Source organism: Hydractinia symbiolongicarpus, chromosome 5 (assembly GCF_029227915.1).
Source record: "Hydractinia symbiolongicarpus strain clone_291-10 chromosome 5, HSymV2.1, whole genome shotgun sequence".
Taxonomy (NCBI): domain Eukaryota; kingdom Metazoa; phylum Cnidaria; class Hydrozoa; order Anthoathecata; family Hydractiniidae; genus Hydractinia; species Hydractinia symbiolongicarpus.
In genome coordinates, this window is record NC_079879.1 from 2,948,479 (window position 1) to 2,975,274 (window position 26,796).

Genomic DNA, 26,796 nt, shown 5'->3' on the forward strand with positions numbered 1-26,796 from the left:
ATTTATTAGGATAGCCTAACAAGGAAAATAAAAGATGAAACTAGGTGTATTCCTACACCTACTGTTTCAGGGAAGGTGAAACAGCATGATTAGAGCTGCAGGTGTAGGATGTTAAATGAATGACAGTTCCAGAAGGGTAAAGTTCTTGTGAGGCATGACTACGTGGTATCAAAAAAAAAGATCTATAAAGAAAGGCTTGACACAATTACGCCAAAATCGTTCTCTTTTCAGACACGTTTCTTTCTACAATATGTCAATTGTTTTTGTTATACTTTATTACTAAATATTGCGTTTTTTGAGCTGGAATATGGAAACGTTATCCAATGTCATTGTTCCAGCAGCCTCAGTGGAAGATGTATTTGTTCTTGAGCCTCATTTACGTTTCCACCGCAACGAACAGCCTTTCCAGCAAAATATATTAATGGATTAAACACGGAATTCCCCATCAACAGATACTGTGTAACACAGGTCAGCTCTCCTGAGGGGTTTCTAAAGGCAACAATAGCCACAGCTAATGGCATATTGAACACTATAAAACCCAGTGACACCAACAGGCACGTAAAAAAAGCCATCATCTCTTGTCTGCTCCGTCTCCTTACAAACGAATTAGGTTTGCTTACGGACCCTCTTCGCAGTGATAAAGAATGCTTTCTCACTTTCCACACAAGGAATAGATTTAGCAAACAGATTAATATTCCAGCAAGGAAAATTATTGCTGCTGAGACTTTATGACTATCATAAAACGCCTCGGAAAGACCATACTCGATCCCGTTGTGGTACTGGAAGGTGCTAATCGATCCTTGGAGCACAATTGCCATTACCCACAAAATGGATAGATATATTTTCATTTTCCCGTTTTCCATGAATACTTTGTACTCCATTAAATAACTGACAGAAAAAACTCTTTCTAGCGAGATGCCAACGACGTGAAAGATTGAGCTAAAAATTGAAAATCGTTGCAATTGCTCAGCTACCATAGTCATGACCATACTATATTTCTCGCTTGCGTGCAGATCTACAATAACTGTAACGATGATCAACAAACTATAAAGCGTATCCGTAAAACATAAGCTTAAGATCAAATATTCAGACATTTTACATTTCCTGGTTCGACATTTTAACCAAGTCAGTTCACCAATGTTTAATATCAATGCGATGGAAGCTATCACAATAAGAGGTGTATAGCATTTTAGTTGATCGTGTTCTGGAAGCATATAGTCTCCATTACATATTTGGAAAAACGAGTCATTGGTTTGAAAATATTTGAAATTGTCGCAGATAGAACTAATTATATCTGCACATTCTTCCAGTGTTTTGTTTCTGCATAAATTGTATTTGGTAATGTTTATGTGAACAGTTGAATCCATCGTGCTTGTTAACCCATCTGAGAGGCAACCAAACTTCTATTTGTGCAAATCTACGACTTTACTTCTTAAAAATAAAACAAAATAGAATGAAAAAAATAAATTAATTAATTAATTATTCAAAGCTACCTTAAGAAATGCTATCCAATCACATAATAAACATCAGCTATAAACAATTCCAAAGATTATGCGCCATTGTGAATTTGCGAGACAGGTGGTGCAAGTTGGACTCTGATCCTTGAGCACCACGTACTCTTGAAAATGGAGAAAAAAAGTTGTTTAACCTTTTACTGCCTTTGATGCATTAAACCAGATTTTTATTCTATTTCTAATTTTTTCGAAATTGTGGAGCACGTTGACTACGCGATAAGTATACCAAAGAACTGAAAAATTTCTACACCGCCTATCTATAAACATGGATTAGCTATATTATTACCTCCTGACTGATGACATATGTAGCTCTAGCTATTGGGGCAGACAAATTTTTTATTTATTATGTATAAGTTAAAACACATTGCGGTAGCTAATTAAAAAATATCCAGTTTTGTTACCAAACCGCCATCAAGCCATTTTGCTTCACAAATGAGTCATGCTTGCCCTCCTGAGAAAAAGTTAAAAGATGTGCGAAACGGTCAGACGGGGGTGCCGACTCGCAGGAAACGCCGCAAAAACCAGGGGGCTGTCAGACTACTTCTGGAATATTAAAAAAAAACCTAAAATTTTGCCCGGAGTAACCCGAATCAACGCAAAACAACATGTTTTTTAATCCCGAAAAAATTTAAGTGAGAACAATGTGTGCATTGCACGTTGAGCACAATTCGTTTGGTTTCAAACGGGCCCACACTTTTCCGGGCGTTTACAGACAAAAACCTTAAAAAAACACCCATGGCCGTCCTCACATGTATGGTTCTTTCGGCGAGTCAGCACCCTCTTACAGTCACTTAAAAAGAGTTCTAAGGAACCCAAAGCTTCACCTGTCCTTTAAAATTTATGTGTTTTTTCGGGACTGTTTGGAACTTTAAAATTTTTTCAGTAATATTAAGCCAAGGAATGTTTAAACATCATATGAAAAGTTTTTTATTTTTAAAATTATGCAAAATTATATGTAAAAATTTTCATTTTTTTACTATAAGGTAGTCATTTTCATCATTTTCATTACCTAAACACAGAATCCTCTTTTTATCCAAGGTGCTATTCTATAATGAAAGACGTGTTTCGGCATTGTATTCCAAATGGTCTGATTGCAAAATATGCTTTACCTGGTTTGCCTTACCAAAGAAGTGAATTAAACCCTAGGATGAAGTTGAGGACTTGCAATGTTTTTGTATTTGTGTACTTAGTCTCATGGAACTTTTAAAATATTATGTTATACCTTAATTCAAGGCGCAGTTCTTTTGTTCATTTCAGCGGTTCTGGGCGCAGCAATTTGCTGGGGGGTCATGGGGGCGCTGTAAGCCCCCCCCCCCCTTCCATGGCAGGATCCATGGCGGGTCCGGAAACTTTCGCTATTTTAAGCCTCTACGCATTATAAACGGCCTAAATAATGTTCAAATTATGAGCTTTGTTAGACACGTTTTTCGCTCTAAAGTTTTGAATGGACAAGAAAATAATAAACCATCTTTTAAAGGGTTTCAAAAAAGTGTATGAAAATTAAAAACAACAGTTTAAATCAAATATTTTAAGACTGTTTCGCCCAATATCAGGGCTCGTCAGCATGTCTAGGAAATGCTTAATAACGTAATGTTGGCTATTCCAGACATAGACAGTCTGCTATATGCTAAAGTAGGCTTAACTAGGGTAAGCTGAATTGTTTTAACCAGTATTACAAGAATGGTTGGCTTTAAAATTATCATCACATCCTTCATGAACACCTTGCAGACAAAACAGAATATGAGCTTGAGCATAAGTATTTTTAGCATTTAATGATGTAAATACAGTTTCAACTTTGCACTTTGCACCACAGTTAAGAAAATAAGAAACTTGGTTTTTGGTTTTTGATGTATCTGTACTGTCTGGAGACACAGCATAATTTTCTCGCCACTACGAAATTAAAGTATTTGGTGAAGGGTGGCAAAAATTTTTTGTGTTCGGAGTACTAACCATGCTACCGCAACTAGTCTACCAAAACAAACTACACCAAGCTTGATAGTACAAGTAAAAACAGCTTCATTCCCCACAAATTCTATTGTTATTGAAGATATTATTTCGGTTTGTCTGTTCAGTATTCATATTACTGTGGAAAGTTTATCATTTCTTGAACATGATAGTTTAGTAGGCGACGTTTCGGGAGATCCTTCTCCCATCATCGGGCAAAGTAAAATGTTTTTTTGTCATTGTCATTTTACTTTGCCCGATGATGGGAGAAGGATCTCCCGAAACGTCGCCTACTAAACTATCATGTTCAAGAAATGATAAACTTTCCACAGTAAATTCTATTGTATTACACTAGTTTAATTATACAAAGCGGTGTCATCATATGTAAGATGGAATAAATAAATGACTTACCTTCTTAGCAAGAAAGTAAAACAGAATTCTTACTATATATATACCTTAGGGTAAAGGAAAAACCCTAATGATAAAATGTTGAAGCACGTCAACCAGTGATTTGTCTCCAACATGTAGCCAAGACATGTAGCTATACAAACAAATCCCCAGTGACTTTAAGAGCTAAAAATAATTATCCCAGGAAATAAGTAAATTGTCGAAACTAACTTCTGTATTATACAACAAGATGTAGCACTACAGAATAAAACATATATGCACCCTTTTGGTTGGTCACTGCAAAATGTTATTGCTCAAATATTATTCAATACACCTTTACGATAATTCAATTGTACATGCATTCCTACGGCTCTCCATCATTTTACAATATCGGAGTTTCTTAGAGCCGAAAGCGTGTTTTCTCCGTTTTTTAACTTCCGTAATCAATTTCTTTCAAATTTTCAGAAAACGTTAATAACAATAAGATACAACTTATGTGTACTTTTCATTAAAAACAAAACGCGGCAAGAAAAGTTATCACGAAAAAACGTGTTTTCTCCTTAATAAACTCTTATAAAAGTGTGACTCCTCCGATCGCTAAATAAGCTTCGATGGAGTGTTAGTTTTCCCGAATTATCGTAAAGGTGTATTGATAACATAATAAATAAAAGACAAACGAAAATTTTATCACTTAAACCGTAGTCGTAATCATGATTAAGCTTTTGTACCAACATAATTTAACTTGAACATTCTGGTACTTTACAATTTCTTTGGACTGGTTAAAAAATTTGGGCTTGAACTAGTTTTATCAATTCCTATCTGACTTATGTCAACCAGAAAAATTGCTTTTAATGGTTTTTGCACTTTGTATCTGTGTTAAAACAGATATGCTGTAAAAAATGCCTAAATTAAAAAACTTAAGAACTACAATGATAGGTCAATATATATTGGGCTCTCTTTCATCGATCTGGTCGAAACTATACCATATCAAGTTTTAAGCCATTTTTTTAATTTTTGCACAAGTTATTGGATTTTTACCATTAGTGAAGAGTATGCTTTTTTATACTACCCACAGCAAATTGCCACTTTGACTGGCTAATTGGTTAGGAATTATTAATTTTTTTTAAAAATTCACAGACTTGTACTAATATCAAAATTCCTCAGATGATATTATCCCAGTAGTAAGCTATAAACATCTGCAGGAAGTTATTATCAGTCTACGTGTGCCCTGGGCCTATTTCGTGAAAATTAAAAATTAAGTATAAAAAGGATTTTTCATATGAAAGTTAGATGGTGCATGCTTTTATTAGCTATATATTACAAGTGTTCAAGATAACAAGAACAATAAAGCATTCCCTTTTTCACATAAAGCAATTGCAGAACCCTCTAAGTTTTTGGTCAACAACAACGACTTTAAAAATAACCCACTCTGCATTGAAATTTCTAGCAGCTAGCTAGCTAGCTACATATGTTCAAATATCTATAGCTACGCAACTCTAATTATATTTTTGACGTAAAGACTTGATTTAATGAAACTTTACGTATCTTTCTTGTACATTTAAAAAATTATTGCATCTCATTGCAGCACACCATGCTTGGTTACTTATTAGTCTTGCATGCTTTCGTTTGGTCCGAAAAACCCTTGATTGCTTTCATTTGGTCCGAAAAGTCATTGATTGCTTTCGTTTTGTCCGAAAAAACCCTCTTAATTGCTTTCGTTTGGTCCGAAATTCAAATTACACGGCATCGGTTACAAAAAAATTCAATGATTATTGAAAAATACATGCTGTATCACAATTCGAATGCCGTAAATATGGTTAAAAGTCGTCAGTTTTTTGTAAACCAATCAGAATATTTATTTCGGCCGGCAAGCCAAACACATTGCATGAAAATTCTTCGGATGTCAGTCGCTTTTTGACGTATCCATCAACTCAGTCACACAAAAGAAAGGTCCGTAAAATAAGGGTCGCAGGGACGCCAGGATCGCAGTACCCTATTATTTTTTACGAATGTTAGAAAAATTATGTCAGTTGCGTGATGGCGCTGACGTACACTGGATCTGCCCCTGCAAGGTAACTCGATTATGCAAGACATGTAAAATTCCCCCTGGCTGATTGCATAAATATTGGTTGTTGGTTTTAATGTGTCTAGGACTAGAAGCTGTGATTTCATTTCTCTTAGTCTTGCCTCAATACTTTTAAAAATAGTTTGGAAAGAACTATTGGTATGGTTGGAACTTTTCATTTAAATATTAGTAAAATTGCATAATTTTTTTATCACAGCATCTAAAAGAAAGGAAAAAATTCCCGTTGTTTTCGGGGTTTTATTACTGCAAGCAAGTCATTCGGAGGACGCAAACATAACATATTTTAATGGCAGCCTCACAGTACTGTGCATGTCTAACTACCATGTTATGTTTCTAGGATGTGTTTCTTAAATTTATTATACTAGAATTGTTGAATTTAGATTTTGATTAGATGATAGCAAATATGGCTACTTTAGGTATTTTAAAATTTTTTGGGTACATTTGAGCTATGATGGTGCTCAAAAAAACAAGTACAGCAACATCGCTCCAATCAAAATAAGTTCTCCAAACTATATTCTATCAGAAAAAAAATTCCTGATATTCCTAGTTTGGATAGAATTGAAATATCGTATTCGATTTCGTTGCAACCAGGTTGTCTTTTTAAGCCATGTGTCACCGCAGCTTATCGCAAAAGGAACTTGCTATTTTGGGCTTTCATTCATCCAGCATGGTTTATTTCTCTAAAAAAGTTGACCAAGCTCCCTCCCTTTTCCACCGGGCTTAAAATTTTATGTTTTTTAAAGATATTCTTCGCTGTGTTCCGCATCCCTTGAACGCAGGAAGCCATTATGGAATTCGGCAACCACGCCAAATTTCAGAAAAACCGGCGCATGCGCACACTTTCTTTCCATCGACAGATGGCCGTGAGTGCATATGCGAAAACAAATTCACACAATTCAGTTTGTCCGTTATCTCAATTGTGTAGAGCTCGACACGCTCATGAAGAAAATGTATGTGATCATATGATTTTGATGAACGGTTAATGATATATAAGGGTTTAAAAATTATGCTGACATCAGCAAAGACCCGCGAAAACACACAAAATTATTTTTTAGAAATTTGTATACCTGTTGCCTTTATCCTTATAGATCTTGAAACGCTGATCAAGAAAATGTATAGGATCATGTACTTTTGACAAATAGTTGCAGAGATATTAGGGTTTGAAGGTTTTTTTATGACGTCATCAATCCGTCCATTCCGAAACGGATTCTAAGACCCAGGTTTGGTAAAATTACTCAAATTGGTCCCAGGTGGTCCCTAGTTACCCACACGATTAAAAATCATTGACGTCACTAACTCGTTTCCAAGTTATTTGACCTTAAAGTTTTAAGTGCACTGTAATGGCTTCGCTAATCTTAATGAACTTTCCTTTGGCGTCAATACTATTTTAACGGTAAAATTGGTAAATTACAGAACAATTTTATAAGCGATGTTTTATAGAATTTGTTAAAGAAATTTCTGAAGAATATAATCCACTTTGCAAAGGTGACAGACAGAAACACGGAACTGGCGTATTATTATATAAGACTAGTCAGTGACCCATGGAAGAATCCACAAGTTTCCCCGTTCTTTTTATACCGCATTATGTGCGTCTCGCTACTGACGGTACTATTTTGCATGACAAACAGGCGTATACAGGTATTATAATACAGATGTGTTATGTATATTTTAACAAGTACTTCTGTCCATGCTCACTGTCTCTGAAGCCACATGCTAAACATACCCTTTGTACCATGATCCAACTTTGAACTTTGTAAACGTTAATAACTGTAGGTTGTTCTTACTTGCAGCGTTTTAATAAAGTTAACATACCACAGAGAGGACTATTTGCACCATATCAACACATTATTTAAAAGTTAAACGTTAGTTACTGTGGATGATAATAAACATTTTCGGACCTAGATGTAGGTAACTACTTCTTCTGTAGGGCTGGTAACCAAATCTCAGGAAGTTGATACGAGATGCTGTTTATGTGTTTGTTACGTTCTACACTGTTGATGGTTTCTTTAATCTTTCTGGCCGTTGTTCTGGATTCTCTGTCAATGATTTTCTTCTCATCCCAATTAAACTGATTACTTCTGCTCCAGCTGTGGTCAGCAATTTCGTTTTTCTTCACATCTCCGTTTCTCACTGCGCGCATATGTTCTTGTACTCGTTGCTTAAACTTTCTTTTTGTTTCGCCTATATACACCGCATCACAATCTTTACACGGGATTTCGTAAATAACATTGCTTTGTTCTTCCAGGTTTACTTTGTCTTTTGGTTTAGACAAAGTGCTTCTTAGGGTGTCTTTAGAGTTAAGAATACATTTGATCGTGTGTTGTCTTAAGACTCGACGAAGGGTAGGAATGCTGATGCGATAAATTCCGCTGATGTTTCCTCATTGTCTCCGCTGCATCTTCTCTTCATTTTATTTTCTACTTGCGTGATGATTTTATGACTGTATCCATTTGCGATTAATGTATTTCTTACACGTCGAATTTCCTCTTTCCTCTCCTGTTTGTCGCTGACTACGCTGTTGGCCCGATTCAGTAATGAAGATATGACACTTTTTTTGCAAGATTTCTGATGGTTTGATTCGAAGTTAAGGTACTGGTCAGTGTGTAATGGTTTACGATACACTGAGACTGAAATGGAACCATTCTTGCGTTTGACCAAAGTGTCCAGAAAAGCGTGTTAAAGCTCAACAGTGAATTTGATTTGTCGATGTAGGCCGTTGATGTGTTCATGGAACTCTTCTAGTTGTGATCTTTTGATTATGGCGAATACGTCGTCAACAAATCTTTTCCAAACCTTTGGACGTCTGTCTGATGTGACTAATGCTGTTGTCTCGTGTGCTTGCATGTATATTTCTGCAACTACTGATGATGCAGGGCCTCCCATGGCAACTCCGTCTGTTTGAGTGTAGAAGTTCTTATTAAACAGATACCATGTTTTGGTTAGAACAAGTTCGACCGAACGCAGAAAATCCGGTACTGGAATCTTCGTCTTTTCACCGAATGCCGCATCGTTCAAGGTCTTTAATAATGTTTAAGGTGTCTTTTATGGGAACATTTGTTTAGAGTGATGTGACATCAAATGATACCATGCATTCGTCGTCTGCTATCTTTATTCCTCTGATGTATCCCAAAAATTCTTTTGAGTTTTTGCTGTGGTCACTTGCTGTAAAATTGCTGAGGATAGAAGCAACAAATTTTGATAGGTTGTATAACGGTGTTCCAGTGCAGGAGACTATTGGTCGAATTGGATTTCCCTGTTTATGAATTTTTGGTAGTCCGTAAAATCGCGGTGGTGGTCCGTCACAAGGTTTCAGTCGGTAATACTGCTTATCGTCGATGTATTCTTTTCTCTTCAACTCCATTAAGATGTTCCTCGCTTCTCGTTTGATGACTTCTGTAGGATCTTTCTTGAGAGGTTTTTAAGGCCCGTTGTTGATGTGTTCGTTGCACTTGTTGATGTAGTCAGGTGTATTCATGATAATCGTTGTTCTCCCCTTTTCTGCCGGTAGGATTATGACATCTTTGTCCTTCTTTAGATTCTTCAATGACACTCTTTCAGATTTTTGCAACTTGTCCTTTTGTGTTTTGCTTTTCTGTAGCGTGAGACTTACTTTAGCTCTTACTGTGTCTGCCTTTTCTTTTGGTAGATCTTTAATTGCCTTTTCCACTTTCGCAACTATTTCTTTCTTTGGAATTGAAGCTGGTGTCATACAAAAATTCATTCCTTTGATAGAAGGTTTGTTTCTTCTGTCGTGAGTTGTCTGTTGGAGAGATTGACAATCCATTTGCTCTTTTCTATACCCGTTTGTGTATCATCATTGAATCTGTCATTGATTTTGTTAAACTTTGTTAAGGTGTCTGTCTTTAACCGATCTCATTTCTTTTTCATACACGCTATCATGAATATTCTTAACCTGTTTATATTGGTCGATGGAAAGTCTCGATTTGATGGTGTTGTCAAGATCAAGTATTTGGCGATGTAGGGTGTTACGTGTTACGTGATTTAGGTGGATTCTTTCTTGCAACAACTGGCGGTTTGCGCGTTGTAAGATTTTCTTACTTCTTTTAGTCTTTACTCTGCAGGTAAGTCGAAGATCTTTAGGTGTTATTTCGTTGTGAATACAACGTAGAGAAAACCGAAGATGGTTAAAGTATCGTGCGTATTTTATTCTTGATTTCTCTAGCGATCTGACTTCTGCCAAGATGGATTCTCCATATTGCTGTTTGATATTATTGAAGATATTATTTCGGTTTGTCTGTTCAGTATTCATATTACTGTGGAAAGTTTATCATTTCTTGAACATGATAGTTTAGTAGGCGACGTTTCGGGAGATCCTTCTCCCATCATCGGGAAAAGTAAAATGATGTTGAGCATGTATTTATATAATTGCAGAGGATCGAAATTCATGAAAATTAACCAGTCAGAAACGAGCTGATAATTACAGTTAATTACGGTTTTAAAATTTTTGGACCTAGATGTAGGTAACTACTTCTTCTGTAGGGCTGGTAACCAAATCTCAGGAAGTTGATACGAGATGCTGTTTATGTGTTTGTTACGTTCTACACTGTTGATGGTTTCTTTAATCTTTCTGGCCGTTGTTCTGGATTCTCTGTCAATGATTTTCTTCTGCCGGTATTTTTACACAAAAGAAACTAACACCACAAGCTGCTTCGCTCGTCTTCTCATCTCCGAATGGGTTAACGCGAAAGTCTATTATTTGCCGGTTAAAAGAGTGTACTTTACGACGCGCATCCCCTTAATTGTGACATTTACGCACACTGCAGGTTGTACAATTGAATGTATCGCATATCTTTCAGAACAAAGTTTTTAACTATATAAAAGTATAACTTTGCATGGATTCTTGGCGCTAAAGCTTCATCAATGTTGAAATTACGTTGGCCAACACTGACAATATTGTGGTTATTATCGATTTTGAAAGAAGTTTTACAAAATTTCTCAGTAATCGTTTTTGTTGGGTCGCACGATCTAATTATCTCGCACCTGGAAGGAAATATTCCACATATATTGTATTTTCGCCAAAAAATCACTACTTTTTGCGCAACGAGTTGTTGTTCCGCGATGAGTTTATTTCATAACCTCGTCCTCAAGGTTTTCTACGTCCATGATATTCAGCTTTGTTGTATTCCCAGATATCAGCTGCAGTAAGATGTAAGCACCTCGCCGTATTATATCAAAGAGAAACAAAAAGCACTAGGGTCAACTATTGGCTAATTTCAGTTTTGCTTGCAACGTGAGTAATGATTCGCAACCTTTTCTTTAATTTCTAGTTTTATCTAGCACAGAGATGCTGATATCAGCATTAAATTGAAATTTTTTGTTTTAGTATTTGATGGACTAGCTTTAACTCCGTATTAAAATAGGCAACTTTGACATACGAGACCATATTTTCATCCTCTTTTCATGCTCTACCTACAGTGGACTCGCCATAACTCGAAACCCTTTAACTCGAACCGTTCCTTCACTCGAATGAATTCGTAGGCACCGTGAAAATTTCCTAATAGTAATAAACTCTCATAATCAACTCTCTACTACTCGAATCTCCATAACTCGAAAATCTCCTTAAGTCAAACAATATTTTTTGTCCCTTGAAAGCATATTAGGCTATTTTGGCTCTTCATAACTCAAACAATCTGAAAATTGAAACATTTCAGAGTTTTTTTCTGATTCAAATATTTTCTACGTGTGTTCGGCCCCTTAGATCATTGAACGAAGTCATTCGAACGCGCCGGCGTCTGCGGTAGTAGGGAAAAAACGACCAATTTCCAAACTCTCCATTGCTCGAACCGCTCCAACGATTTCTGATTCCCCGTGAGTTATGGAGAGTCCACTGTGGTAGTAAAAGCATTTTTTGAAGGAGTGACTTTGAAAATTTTAGTTGCGCAGAAGTGAGAGTACAGGTACTTGGATTTTGTGTATTAAAAAATGTAAAAATGCCACCAGAATACCACTATAATACCATAATGCAAACAATTTAACTCGAAAACCATCCTAAAATGACATGTTTGTTTAAGAAAATATGTAAAAATAAAAAAATAAACAATAGCTATGTTTTTATTAAATTAAACCAGTTGTTGAAGATGACATAAATTTGATGGGTTACAAAAGTATGGAGATAAAATGCTGCGGGAATCCCTTTTGGTTAAATTAAGGGATCGTTGTGATGAAAAGTTTACGGTGAAGAACTTACAGAACGGAATAGGGAAATCGGATCATGACATTCTGGCGCAGGTGATAATAAACCCTCGGAATTGGAGAATCGGATAATGATGTTCTGGCGCAGGTGATAATAAAGTTTTTTTATTTTATTACTTAGGAACAGTTAAACTAAATGGATTTTATTAAGTAAACTTGCAGAATAAGTGAGACAGTTGATACGCTGACTGAAGATAAACCAAGGGCTCCTACTGCTAAAAAACGACGTGAGGAAAAATGAGTGTAGAACAATGTGCCAAAGCCGAATTATGAAAAGCATTAACAACCTCCATCACTCAGAGGGTTGATCATCACGAGTCAGTGCATCAACAAGCTACTCCAAGTGAAGCAATCTGCTGTGGAAAAACAAACCCAGCTTTTCGGGAGCGGTGGCTGACAGTTTGCTCCAGTGTGACCAAAAGGATTGACCCATGTGAAAGAAAAAAATTATGGACATCTTTTCTTAATATGAAGAGCATGAGCAACAGCAACCTGCCCCTCCCAATTTTAAAGCTCGTATATTCCCTGCTCCCACGTTTATCCCACATATCTCATCTTATCCGATTACAAACATATATGCCGGTATCCTACAATCACCACCCCTGGCTTCTCAATGCCAGCCGTATTCACCTGCAAATTCATTGTGTTCAAACGTCACATTCTGAGTTATATGAACCCTGACAGTCAGCTTATAATCAACTTTCTTGAGCAAAGCCGTACAGGTTTTTTAACCAAAGCGACTTTACTATGAAACTAAAATAAATCAAATAAACTAGAAATTTATCAAACTCTAAGTATTTCTATTACTTTTATTTGTCTTTGCAGAAAATTTTAATAATTCTTGTAACTATATGTCAAATCTAGAGCAATGCTAATGTAAAGGACCTTCCATTACAAAATAGTCGGTAAACTCATCTCAAATTGTTTTGGCTTGATTGATAGATCGATTGCGGTAAGTGTCATTTAGAAAGTAAAAACCATGTGCCAGTCGGAGTATCTTCCCTTCACGCACCTTCATTGATCTTACCCACTTCATTATCTTGATCTACAAAACCATTTGGTTAATCAATTTTACTCACAGAACTTTTGCTCCTCTGTCAGTTATGCAATGCTACTGTTGCCACTGAACGTAGAAACCTTTTCCATGTCTAAAACGCGTCAATCGATTTGCAAGCATTCCGAATCCGTTTTCTGAAATTCTTCTCTTTCTTGAAAGACGATAATTGAAGATGCAGTTGTGTACCGTGAGGTTCTTCTGAGGATAGGGTTTCATCAAATGTTTTTTAGAGAAAACGCATCGTCACTAGTTATTACGTAGCACTTTATTTTTTCAATTTGATACATTCTAAGCGATTGATAAATTCAGCGATCCGTTATCTATGACCTTCTTTAATTTGTAAATAACGCAGGGCCACAGAAACATGTTCGGCAGGGGTTATCGAATCTTTCATATTTGTACAGTATACTCTCATTAAGTGGGAACCCAAATAAGCAGAACACCCGCTTTGCAGTAAATTTTTTCTTAGTCCCTTGGAGCAAAAACTTTGCTTAAGTGGGGCATTTAATGATATATTTTCCCCAACTGAAGACATTGCAATGATTTGAAAGAAAAATTGTAAACAAAACAAACTTTTTCGTAAGAGTGCAGTCATGTCGCATGTATAAGATATAGAAAGAGAAAAATTAAATTACTTATCACCATATCGTGATTATGAATTTACGAATCCCTCTAAAATTTTTTTAAATTTTTTTGTTTGTTTTTTTAAGAAACCTGGCGAAGGGCCTAGTTCTAAAAGATTCTTATTTGTCTTAATTTTCCTAGTAAAATAAGGGTTTCTTATATCAAATAAATAGCTAGTTCTAAAGGTTTCTTTAATCTTTGGACTAGTTTGTCTTAACACAAAAAAATAAAACATTTTTCGTTATAAAGTCTCTCCCTAGCAATGATTGTAACATCTTCTTTAATTAATTGTAAGAATTAGTTAGAAGCAAGTTTCTTATTTCAGAAATAGACATAGAATGTAGTAGTAAAAGTTTCTTAATTTTTGAAGATTCTACGTGTAGGTTTCTTACAAACATGTTTCTTTTAAAAAACAACAACGTGTTTTTGATGAACATCCTACTTATGAAGAGATTTGCTTAAATACAACGCCCGCTACTGTAGTACATTTTTTACCTCCGTCCCTTAAGTGTCCCACTTAACGAGAATATACTGTACTCTGCTACTGAAAATCCTAGAAAGTAAATCGTCTAAGTACTCAAATTACCGTTGGTCATACGAAAATACTCTCTGCACTTCTTAACATCGTTTTATCTGCTTGAAGATGGGATGAAAAGCGCCATAGCATTCTCTATTTTCTAGCCACGGTTGCACCCAGGAATTTTTTGTATGATCTCCTTTTTTATCGTTTGGCAAAAGTAAAGCTAATACCACTCTCCCCTAATTCTAGCTGCCATAACTAAATCGCACTTTAATCATTAATCCAAGTTTTTCATTAGACCATTCTGCAGCAAATGAGAGGTGGCGTCACGAGAAAACATTTTAGTGCATGCTATCAGACATGCTGCATGGCAAGCACATAAAAATTTCCTTTGTGCTGTGTTTTTTACTTGCATGTTGGTTACCAGATGGTTAGAAGATATATGGGTACTAAGAATAAAATACTGGCCAGACTACAGGCAAATATTGATCAAGCGAAATGACGTCATTGCGACAAAATATTATTTTCCTTGCCTACAATCCTGTTCATATTATTTTGAAAATTTTTTGCAAATTTGCAAATTTCAAGGAAACCGAGAAAATTGGCTTGGTTAATTTAGCAAGAATTAGCGCAGTTTGAGGTATCGGATCAAACCAAATAACTTATGTCCCTATTGACCAGTGCACTTTGCCAAATTCAAAGAACGTGGGTATGATATTGAAACGTTGTAAATCATTGCTTGTGAGTATGATCTTCAAAATTAAGCCTTAGGGGCTGTTCACATGGAGGCCGGTTGGCTTGGTTAGGCTGGCTGGCTCGGCTAGCCGGTGTGATTTTCATATCGTGTTCATATGAAGTTTTTTATATCTCGGCCAGCCGGGATGGAAAAGTTGTTTACATTTCACAAAAGATTCATAAACAATGAAGACAAAAGAACATATTTCGAACTTCAAATAATTGATGAGAATTCTTATATTCTATTGTTAATTTCATCTCGCCTAGGCGGGCTGGCCCGTCTGTCATATGAACACATTTTAATTTTACTATGCGTTTCTTAAGAACAGCGAGATCCCGCCTGACTGAGATCTCGGTACATGCAAGTGAGATCTCGGCAAGGCGGGTTGGCTCGGTTATCATATGAACACATTTTAATTTTACTATGCGTTTCTTAAGAACAGCGAGATCCCACCTGACTGAGATCTCGGTACATGCAAGTGAGATCTCGGCAAGGCGGGTTGGCTCGGTTATCATATGAACACATTTTTATTTTTTCATGTTTCAATTATTTCATGAAAATCATTTTAAAGGTTTGTCCAGGTGTTGTACACAATATAATTGTTGCAAAAAAAGACTTTAAAGTAACACAAGAAGGAGCTCAGAGTTTAATATAACCTTGGAATGGTAAGGCAAAAATTTTCAAAGAAATAAAACTTTATGTCCTGTTTTTTGTAAGTTCTTTCGTAATTAACTAATACAGATGTAACAAAATTTTATACAATATGTCCATTGTGTTCGTTTAAAACTTTATTGTTCGATGTTGCGTTTGAATTGGAATCTCGGAAGGTTATCCATTGTCATTGTTCCAGCAGCTTCAGTAGAAGATGTATTTGTTCTTGAGCCTCGCCTACGTTTCCATCGCAACGAATAGCCTTTCCAGTAATATATTAATGGATTAAACACGGAATTCCCCATCAACAGATACTGTGTAACACAGGCAAGCTCTTCTGAGGGGTTTCTAAAGGCAACAATAGCCACCGCTAATGGCATATTGAACACTATAAAACCCAGTGACACCAACAGGCACGTAAAAAAAGCCATCATCTCTTGTCTGCTCCGTCTCCTTACAAACGAATTAGGTTTGCTTACGGACCCTCTTCGCAGTGATAAAGAATGCTTTCTCACTTTCCACACAAGGAATAGATTTAGCAAACAGATTATTATTCCAGCAAGGAAAATTATTGCTGCTGAGACTTTATGACTATCATAAAACGCCTCGGAAAGACCATACGCGATCCCGTTGTGGTACTGGAAGATGCTAATCGTTCCTTGAAGTACAATTGCTGTAACCCACAAAACACATAAACATATTTTCATTTTTCCTTTTTCCATAAAAACTTTGTACTCCATAAAATAACTGACAGCAAAAACTCTTTCTAGCGAGATGCCAACAACGTGAAAGATTGAGCTAAAAATTGAAAATCGTTGCAATTGCTCAGCTACCATAGTTATGACCATACTATATTTCTCGCTTGCATGCAGATCTACAATAACTGTAACGATGATCAACAAACTATAAAGCGTATCCGTAATACACAAGCTTAAGATCAAATATTCAGACATTTTACATTTCCTGGTTCGACATTTTAACCAAGTCAGTTCACCAATGTTTAATATCAATGCGATGGAAGCTATCACAATAAGAGGTGTATAGCATTTTAGTTGATCGTGTTCTGGAAGCATATAGTCTCCATTACATATTTGGAAAAACGAATCATTGGTTTGAAAATATGTGAAATTGTTGCAGATAGAAGTAATTATATCTGCACATTCTTCCAGTGTTTTGTTTCTGCATAAATTGAATTTGGTAATGTTTATGTGAACAGTTGAATCCATCGTGCTTGTTATTCCACAATAGAGCAAGTGCAGAACTGTCGTTAAAAAAAGAGAATCTATTTTTTCCCATGTTGAAGTACTCCTTAGAAGTCATTAACGTAATGACGCCATTTATGCCATAGTCTTACAAAAATTGATTTCGTTTTCGTGTTAAGAACTTTCATTTTTATTTTCATTTTTTATTATTTTGTTTTTTCACTACAGTGGAACGTCCGAAAAAGCGAACACCACGGATTTGGAAAGTCGACTGCTTTGACCCTCTCTCTCTCTTATAAAGGCGATTGATTTACTTTGTTTAAGAATCAGAAAAGCATATGCCCTAAAGAAGTGTTCGCTTTCAAGGGGTTATAATCGTAAGACCTTTCTTTAAAATTGGGACAAACTACCTGTCTTATTAGATGGAGGTTTCCGCTTTATTTACTTATCTATTCTTTTATTATTTAACTTTTTTTAAACATCTATGTGACGCATAGTGGGAAACCACTTACGAAACAAAATTTTGTGAACTACATACATAAATATTTGACACATTTCTAACTACGCCTAATTGCTTTACTTTTTCGTAAGATATGTTTTCTCCAACTCAATCACGGACTAGGTACACGTGAAACTTGACAAATCACGTATCTTTTCCAAAAAGTTAAGGCACTTGTGTAGTATAGTCGGTGACCCGTGGAAAAATCCACGGAATCGCCCGTTCCTTTTATACCACAATCTGTGCGTCTCGCTACTTGCGGTACCATTTTGCGCGACAGACAGACGCATGCGGGAATTATAATATAGATATTATTTGCTATTTATTTTTTATTGACAAGTACAAAACTTATTGAAACAAAGAAGGGGAGAGGTTGATTATATAGTTATTATAAGTCGTCTCAGTCATTAATGAAAGCTATTTCTTATATCACTTTCCTTTCTAATGAAAGATTATAACGCAAAGTAATCAAAAATACAAAAACACTTTTGTTGTTATTGTAATATTTTCTTGTTGTTTTTTAAAAAGTTCTTAAACATAGTGATAACGTAGTTTTTTCTCAAGCAACCTCAATTTCAGGTCTTGGGATCGAGGCTGCATTAAAAAGAACATTGTCATAGCTACCTAGTTCATGTCTACGTCAACAATGTGCTGACATTGCAGCTTTTAATTTGTGTGTAGACTATGCGCAAAATCGAATTTGAAAGTGTTGTGCAGGTTCTTTTTTTTGGGGGGGGAGGAGAACTAATCTAGAAAATCAACCGTAGAGGTGAAAATGGTTTAAAAATGCCCTCATACTTTTATTTGCATGACAGTGAGAAAGTCATAAACTGATTGGAAGTCGAAGGATTTAAGGGAAAAATGTAAATCCTAAAAATATTTGTTTTTTTATGTCCGCTATCGAGAGGTATTTTTTTAGTCAAAAATGTCAATCGGGACCCTTAAAAAGTGTCCGTACCGTTTTATAGAGGTTTTCTGATCAGAGTTTGTTCTTTAAAACAATGTCCGCCGTGAAGAGGTGTTCGTCATCAGGAGGTTTTAATTACTACCTATTTTGTCTGGAGAACACAATTTACACCACAAAACAATCAATTCGACCGATAATGGCCAGCGGCAAAAGCACTTGCTCTCAGAAAATTTGATGTGACGTCACAACAAAGTTTAGCTCAACTTCAGTATTTTTTTGTCACTGTCAAGTACTATTATTGCGAAGCAATTGAGCTTCGCGAGCGAAGCGAAATTGTGGAGCACGTTTGCTACGCGAAGTATACCAAGAGAATTATTGAGATTCTCAAAATTTCGATAGAAAAAAAATCATATAAAATCAGCTTAAGGAGATATATTTTTTCACGAAAAGGTAGGTTATTTTTTTGTCTAATAGAACAAATAAGTTTGGACCAACAGCTCTTATAAATGTTAGCTAAAAATGCCAGTAAATAGGCTTTGTACCCCCTGCCCCCCGTCTTTCGTACCCCCCCCCCCCCCCGCGTTATTTCCCGATTTTCCGTTTGCCGGAAACGAAAGACTGGGAAGTACACTCAAGCAATCAGAAAACGGATGATGCTTAATCCAAAATGCCATTCCGTGGTTTAAAATTTTAAAAGTAACTCTTATTTAAAATACTTCGGCATTAAATATGGCTTTCTTTAGACGCACTTATTACCCAGATCCCCGATTTACCCAGACTTTATTGGTAGTTGATGCTGCTCCATTGGTAATGACAGATGGATCGTATTCAGGGAACTCTTCAACCACAGACGTCGCATGTCTTTCTTCTTTTTGAGAGATTATGGATGAAAACTTTTTTTTCAGCAGCCAAACCGACTCTTCCCGAAAACGCCGATTTTTTTGGTTTTGATTTTGGGAGAGGTTGAAATTTTTTCCTTAAATATGTTGATCCTATAACTTTTGGTCTTTCCACAACCAAATTGTCTTCCTTAGGAGCATGAAATGATAGATCATTTAAAGCCTGAGTCAAGGTTTTATGAAGGTAGTGCATCATTATCATACACTATGAATGACAAGCTCTTGATTTGGTTTAAATTTCTCTGCAAGACGAGGCCTTAAACCTATTTGGGAAACATATTTTAGGAATAGAATCCATTAAAACGGACTCGGTTTCGACATCATTGATGCAATAAAATCGTTCTACATTTGGTTATCTTCTAAAGTAACCTCCTTGCTAACAACTTCATGATCCAAGATGAAAAAAGGAGATAAAGTGTATCGCAACAATAAAGATTTCCAGGATACATCTGCGACATTGCCGCTAATGATGGATAGGATGTGGTTACAGGGCAACAAGGTTTTACGTCACCCAAACAAACCGTGTAGTTATCAGCCGAGACAGAACTTCGTACCAAAAAGGTTTTTTTCCAACAATCACAAAAGGAGTTCCGGACCGAAGGATTTGTTGGGGTGACTCCTTGTTCTTGATATCTTCGATGAGAGTCTTGTGATTTTTTAAATTAATATCTAAAAAATTAAGTTGGTAACACACACAAAGATTTTTTTTTTTAAAGAAGACTACTGCTTTTTGTTTCTCTTGGTCAAAAGATCAATCTTTTTTATTATATCTTAAAACTCACCAGTAACTCCGAATGATTTATCTTTTTGATAAACAGAGAAATGATAATGATTTTATCTCGAGATTTCTAACTGCTACATCGGCATCTTCCATGGATTCGAATATATATTTCTGTTTCTCTTTACAATCTACAAAGTATCCAGTGGAAAAAAATTTTCGATTTTGATTTATTTCTAGCTTTTATTTTTTCTTTATAATATCCAATAATAATAATAAAAAAAAACTTTGACAACTTTCCATCTAGATTTTCATTATTCGTTTTATTTTTTAGTTCGAAATGTTTTATTTTAGTTGAAAACTTCAACGGTATACAAAATCTCAAAAACACGTGCGTGCGCCTCCAGGCCTTTTTCCGCGAATTCCCTGCTAAATGCGCACCCAATGCATTTCGGTATTACGCAACAATACGTCATATTTGAATAACGTAATTCTAATAATAATTTAAATTTAAAACCACGGAATCGCATTTTGGATAAAGCATCTTCCTCAGAAAACGGCTATCGGCTAATTTGAATTATCGTGTGTTTTACAGACCTAACACAAATACATAGTTTATACCAAGTCCTGATAATAATTGGCTTAGCTGCATGCTATTTCTCCTAGTATTTCGAGTTGGAAAGCTTGTATATACCTTTTGAAGGCACATTATATTAATTTGGACGTTTATAATGCGCAAAAACTTGTTATATTTATGGCTTCATTAAAAAGAAGATTTTAAAGTACCAAATTATCAGCTTGAATTGGCATGTTTGTGGTATCCTTTTCATACAGCAGAAGAAAAGTGAGTTGCGAAGGTATGGATGATTTGAAAGTTATATTTACGTTTTTTCTTTGGTTTGATGTAGCTAGCTAACTAAATTACTTTTTGTTGCCTGTGGCCACCATGGAAAATGTTTTTTGCTGTCATCCTTCTCAATCGAATCATTAGCTAGCTAGCTAGCTAGATAGCTACCTCTAGGTACAGTCGGAAGAAGAAAATTCAATTTATAATGATTAACAGTCAGGGATAACCGCAAATTAGGCTATAATAGTCTAATTAGTCTACGATAGCCTATTTAGGCGATTTATCTCTCCTAATTAGGCTATAAACATGGTTTTTGCTGCCTATCGCTGTTCTGTTGCATAATCGCAATGATTTTATTAGCTAAAAACATTCTATAGAACCCCCTTTTGATGGTCCAAATATATTTTTCTTTATTATTTGCGCTGTCAGAAGATATAGCGTTTAGTTTGTTTTGATTAAGAACGCATGCGCTGTGTTACGGCTTCTTTGTTTTACGGCCACGGTTGCTTCTGAAAAAAGGTTAAATTTCCCGTGCGCATATTTTCAACATGGTGGCGCATAGCCTAAATAGACTATTTCTCGTCTAATTAGCCGATCCAAAGACTTATATATGACGTATAATTTGAGCTACAAAAACCCTTTAAATTTCTGTTCAATAAGGAACAGCTGTTATGTGGGATTGAACCCATATGAATATGAAGTGAACGCTCTACCGACTTTACTACCAATCCCCAAAAGAAGACAACCCTCAAAGTAAACAGAGTTGCATGACTTTATTAATTATATCAAGCATATATCAAGCATATTGTATTTAGAGCACTTTTTGAGCACTCTGTCCCAAAAAATGATATATATTTGTAGTTTAGAAATTTAGCTCTAAATATCGTCCCTCAAAGGCACTGGATTTCAATGTATTTAGTTTACTATATATGTAATAGACTATATAAAAATGTTTTCTGTTTCTTTTTAGATTGCGTACAATGAAAGCGAGAGATGTTATCTTTCAATACGTGAGATAAAAAGAAGAAAGCAAAACCTCATCCCGCGTTGTTATTGTTTTTCTGTCAAAAATTTGAAGCTGTTTTATAATTCTTGATAAAGTTAATAAGTTGTTTTCGCTTCTGTAGATTGTTTGTTTTTGTTTATTGTTTCCCGTGAGTTTTCGAAATTCATTGCAGCAGATTTATTGGCTTCAAGAAATCGGTTTTCATAACTAGTGCCGTTATTTTTACGTGAAAAAGAACCCACAAGCTGCTTCGTTCGCCTTCTTATCTCCGAAAGTCTCTATTATTATCTGCGTTCCGAGTATTATTTTCCGGTTGAAAGAGTGTACCTTACGACGCGCATCCCCTTAATTCGTCACATTTTCGCACACTACGGATCGTACAACTCGATGTATTGCATTTCTTTCAAAATAAGGGTTTTAATTTTATGAAAGTATAACTTTGCATGGATTTTAGCGCTAAAAGCTTCATCAATGTTGGATTTACGTCAGCCACCACTGACAATATTGTGATTATTATCAATATTTAATTTTATAATTCTGTGAAAAAGAAGTTTTACGAAATTTCTTAGTTATCGTTTTTGTTAAGTTTTGCGCGATCTAAATTTCTCGTACCTTCTGAAAAGAAATATTCCGCATATATATATTGTATTTTTGCCAAAAAATCACTACTTTTGCACAACGAGTTGTTGTTGTTCCGTGGTGAGTTTATTTTACAACCTCGTCCCCAGGGTTTTCTACGTCTATGATATTCAGTTTTGGTGATTTCCCAGATATCGTCTGCAGTAAAATGTTAGCACCTCGCCGTATTATAGCAAAGAGAAACAAAAAGCACTAGGGTCAACTATTAGCTAGTTTCAAATTTGCTTGCAACTTGCGTAATGCTTCACAAACTTTTTTTAATTTCTAGTGCTATACTGTCAAGATTCATCAATATAGCTTAATTAATTTAAAAGTTGTTTTGGGTGATAATTTTATGCCAAGAAAGCCCCGTTAAAATGGAATAAAAAAATAGTAGTTTTGCTTATCATAAAATATTTTTTTTATCTATATAGTCACAAATTCTTACAAAAATTATTTGTTACAACTGCATCTTTTCGAAAAAACAAATTGCGTGTTCTTTCATTTTTTACTCATTAAAACATCTTTGGTGTGAGTTTTGTGTGAGAAAATAATACAAACGTTGAAAACAGATCTTTGTGTCAAAAGACACAAAGACATTTGATTTAACATTTGATATTGTTTTTCTTTCTTCTGGTCTGAAAAATACACACCTAAAAGTCCACACAAACAACCGCGCAACACCTAAGAAAGCGTCTATCCATGATAAACGCAACGGAAATAACTTTTATGCTTATTAAAAAATGAAAAAAAAAACATGGCAGACAGGAAAAATTTATTCAAAAATACAGGTTATAGAACATAAAAATATAAAAATTAATGTGTCCAATGATAAATAATTCAGAGAAACAATTAAATTTCCTACTGCATTAAGATGAACAAGGGGAAGATTGCAAAAAAAAGTTCATTCTACTTTTGGTTGGGAATACCAAAATCAGTTCTAAGAACGAACGCCGACGATATCACAATAAATAAACATGATGCGTTCTTACCCAACAGACGAAGAACTGTACGAAATCTTTTAACGTCAAAATAGCGGGAGATATTTTCGCGAACAATTAGTCGATAATATAGTTATCCCGCATTAACGCTCCTTAAACGTTTTCTTCACACCGCTTCCAAATTCGACTATATTATCGACCAATAACATTCATGTAAGTTATAATATTAGTTGCGTTAATCAATACGGGATAACTTATGAGGCAAAATTTTCGTCGGATAAATTATTTTATGGAAAAACTATTCACCAACCAGAAAACGAATCTTTGGTTATATTAAATCATTGTACAATAGCTTAGATTCCTCCCCCCCCCCACATCAAGCATGATCTGGTCCCCAACTTATTTGCAATTAAAATATATAAATGTAAAATGTCAACGGTCATTATTACGAGGGTTGCAAAATTAACTAGAAATAGGTCGAAATTCAAAATACATTCTATATATAGATTCCAGAAAGAAGCAGAAAAGAAAAGTCAATAGCTATTTCTGAAACTTGACTTTTCACAGGCGACCGTGGGTGTTAAACCACTTTTTTTCAGTTTCTTATTGTCATTTGCAGTATTTTTGCAGTTCAAAAATAATCAATAACCATATTTGTTTTGTTTTTATATCTAGAATGTTCACTTACGAATCTTTTTACTTTACTTCTCAGAACCTTCTTACAATCGTGGATGACGCGACGATTCAGGCATCGATGCGTTGATCACACTCAAAGTACTGGCGTACATAATGTTACTTAACTGAATGGTTGAAACATTGTACCTTGTGTTATTTCGTGGCGAAACAGTTGACAAGTCAACATCTTTTAACTGCTTTTTCTCTTTTCTTCTATTGGACTTCCTTTTCATGACTTTTATAAACTGCCCTCTCCAGAAGTAAACCAAGGGATTGAATACCGAATTAAAAATGAGGAAGAAATGGGCAGCTATTGAAACGCGTATGGCGAAGTTTGAGTGAGGCAAACAAAATGAGATCGCTAATGGAAACGAAAACACAATGAAACCAACAGAAACGATTAAACCCGTAACACATGCGATAATTTCTGCTTTGTGGCGTCTAGTTTGAAATGGGTTTACATCTACGCTTGTTCTTCGCATGTACCTTGATCGCTTAATGATGGCATAAAAGATGTACCCATAAACACCAAAGAGGAATATACCAGCACAAAATGTGATACCGCTTGCTGTATGTAATACAGTATCTTCGTGATGACTTGATTCATAAAGTCCGTCGCGGTATTCTACAGCTGCCATTGTTCCTTGCAGTAATGCAGTCAGCAACCAAAGAAAGTATATCACAATTTTAATTCGATCAGTCCTCATGAACAGTTTATATTTATAAGGAAATACGACAGCTGCTAGTCTCTCCAATGAAATAAACAACACGTGAAAGATAGATGCATATATAGTGAACTGTGCAATTTGATAGCCGATTACTACAATCATGCTAACATCAAAGAAATCATACTTCTTTCCAACTATGATCAAGGACATACCTACAAATACGTCGAAACTGTACAACGAGTCAGCCATTGCAAAACTGAGAAGTAAATATTCAGTAGCAGCTCGTTTTCGCCTTTGCGATGTAATGTATATTATTTCGGTGATATTCAACGCAAATGCAAAACATGCAATGATTATAGCTGGAAAATGTGTCTTCATAAGTGATGAGCTGTTGTCTTTTGATTGTGTTGTTTCGTCGCATATTGGTAAGTTGGTATGGTAGCACAGTTCTGTGATGTTTAGGGTATGCATTTTGTTTCTAGTTGCTATGTCATATGTTATCGTGTGTAAGAGATTTCTTTCGAAATGGTGCTAAGTTCTAATGTAAAAAATTAGAAACGATCATTTAACAGGTAATATACTACACATTAACTGTAGAGCCAAATATTTAGTTTCTTGTATTTTAAAATCCAAAAACATTCTTCTCCATTTTATTCTATTAACTCAATGTTTAAAGATACAAAAGCCATGTAACATGCTGTAGTCAGTGCAAAATTTAATTTAAGAAATGGTTTGAAAAAAAGTTTAAGTTTTTGAATTCACCATCTGGTAAACTTTGACATTTATTTAGGATGTACTATCTTCCTCTGTTAACTTAATTAAAAACCAAAACAGTAATATTGGATAGTGATAATAAAAACTTAGTAGGTAAGGAATAGAAACACAATAAAATACCGTTTTCTTTCGCAGATAAATCCCACCCATGTATGCACCCACCCACGTATAAGCCCACCACTTTTTTAAAATTCTTTCTTTTTCTTTATTTTTTCGTATAAACATAGTATATGCAGGGTAGCTTAACACCACCGCCCGAGAAGCGAATTTCCGTTAACAGACTCATTGTGAATTTCTGGCACCAGATTGCAAACTTTATATCCAAAGTGATGATTAAAGTAAAGATGGCAGTGAGATGACAAATACAAAGCTGGTGATGATTCTTCTTTTGAATCCTCTTCAAAAAAAAATTTGTAATAATTTTTTTAAGAAAAATGCACATGGAAATCGTTGTTATAGCTGTATTCTCCCTTCTTGCACTAATAAGCCCATCCACGCATATTCCTCTAGTTTCGTATGTTTTGTCAGGATCTTAGTCCAAAACTTATCTGCAAAAGAATTATACAAACAATGTTGTTTAATGAAAAAACCTGAAAAAATTTTTTACCTTTTCTTGTAAGCCAGACAATTGATTAGAATTTTGAACAAATATTTTATTTACTAAACTTTCCGTTGATTCAAAAACTTTTCCACCAAGTAAATGGTATATGTTTTCCCTTCGTGTTCAGTGTTTCCTATCGTGTTGTGACGTCATAGTACACATCGAACATATCTGTCATGGTGGCAGCTGGGTACGTCACATGTGTTGAAATCAGTGAATGGGACATGCATTATGAATGAGTGAAATAAACAAACTCTGAATTGTTTGTGAGTAATATTAAACATCATCTGTAATATTGATGCAAATCTATGTCTTTATAAATATGCATAGTTTGTAGCTTGGTCTGAAGGCTAGTTTCCATTAGACTGTATTTTCTGCTATTGCGCAAAAACAGGACGAGCAATCTTTTTAGCGCGTGCGCACTTCGACAAAATTACAGATTTTGCACGCACTCGCTAACAAAATGCAGACAAATGAAAACTAGTCTTTAGACAACATTACAGGAGTGGCTTCATAGTCATCCAAAACTCGTACGGTGCTACTGCTTGCAACGGGAAAGATACGCACTTCTACAATCTCTTTTAGTATTTTGTTTTGCTTTCCAAAACTTAAGTTGCAAATGGTGGCTAAGAACCTTACTTTTATGTAATTCGTTCTTCATCAGACAAGCAATTTCCATATCAATCTAGTCATCAGGAGTTGGGAAAGT

The 26,796-nt window shown here is 35.4% G+C and overlaps 3 protein-coding genes across 3 annotated transcripts; all 3 read right to left on the reverse strand.

The window, feature by feature from the left end:
* Positions 1-326: 326 nt before the first annotated feature.
* LOC130644157 (uncharacterized) lies at positions 327-1,367 on the reverse strand. The gene has a single exon (XM_057449650.1). It carries the CDS (start codon positions 1,365-1,367, stop codon positions 327-329), a length of 1,041 nt encoding a protein of 346 aa, XP_057305633.1.
* A 14,502-nt stretch (positions 1,368-15,869) lies between these two features.
* Positions 15,870-16,958, reverse strand: LOC130644158 (uncharacterized). The gene has a single exon (XM_057449651.1). It carries the CDS (start codon positions 16,956-16,958, stop codon positions 15,870-15,872), a length of 1,089 nt encoding a protein of 362 aa, XP_057305634.1.
* A 6,828-nt stretch (positions 16,959-23,786) lies between these two features.
* LOC130646254 (trace amine-associated receptor 3-like) lies at positions 23,787-26,413 on the reverse strand. The gene is made up of 2 exons (XM_057452430.1): positions 26,094-26,413; positions 23,787-25,250 (listed from the first exon to the last, which is right to left on the reverse strand). The coding sequence occupies exon 2, from the start codon at positions 25,181-25,183 to the stop codon at positions 24,089-24,091; it is 1,095 nt and encodes a 364-aa protein (XP_057308413.1). The 5' UTR covers positions 25,184-25,250; positions 26,094-26,413; the 3' UTR covers positions 23,787-24,088.
* Positions 26,414-26,796: the final 383 nt, after the last annotated feature.

What these genes read in the sequence shown, in the direction of transcription:
- LOC130644157 (XM_057449650.1), bottom strand. Translation starts at nt 1,367, where the DNA reads ATGGATTCAACTGTTCACATAAACATTACCAAATACAATTTATGCAGA.
- LOC130644158 (XM_057449651.1), bottom strand. Translation starts at nt 16,958, where the DNA reads ATGGATTCAACTGTTCACATAAACATTACCAAATTCAATTTATGCAGA.
- LOC130646254 (XM_057452430.1), bottom strand. Translation starts at nt 25,183, where the DNA reads ATGCATACCCTAAACATCACAGAACTGTGCTACCATACCAACTTACCA.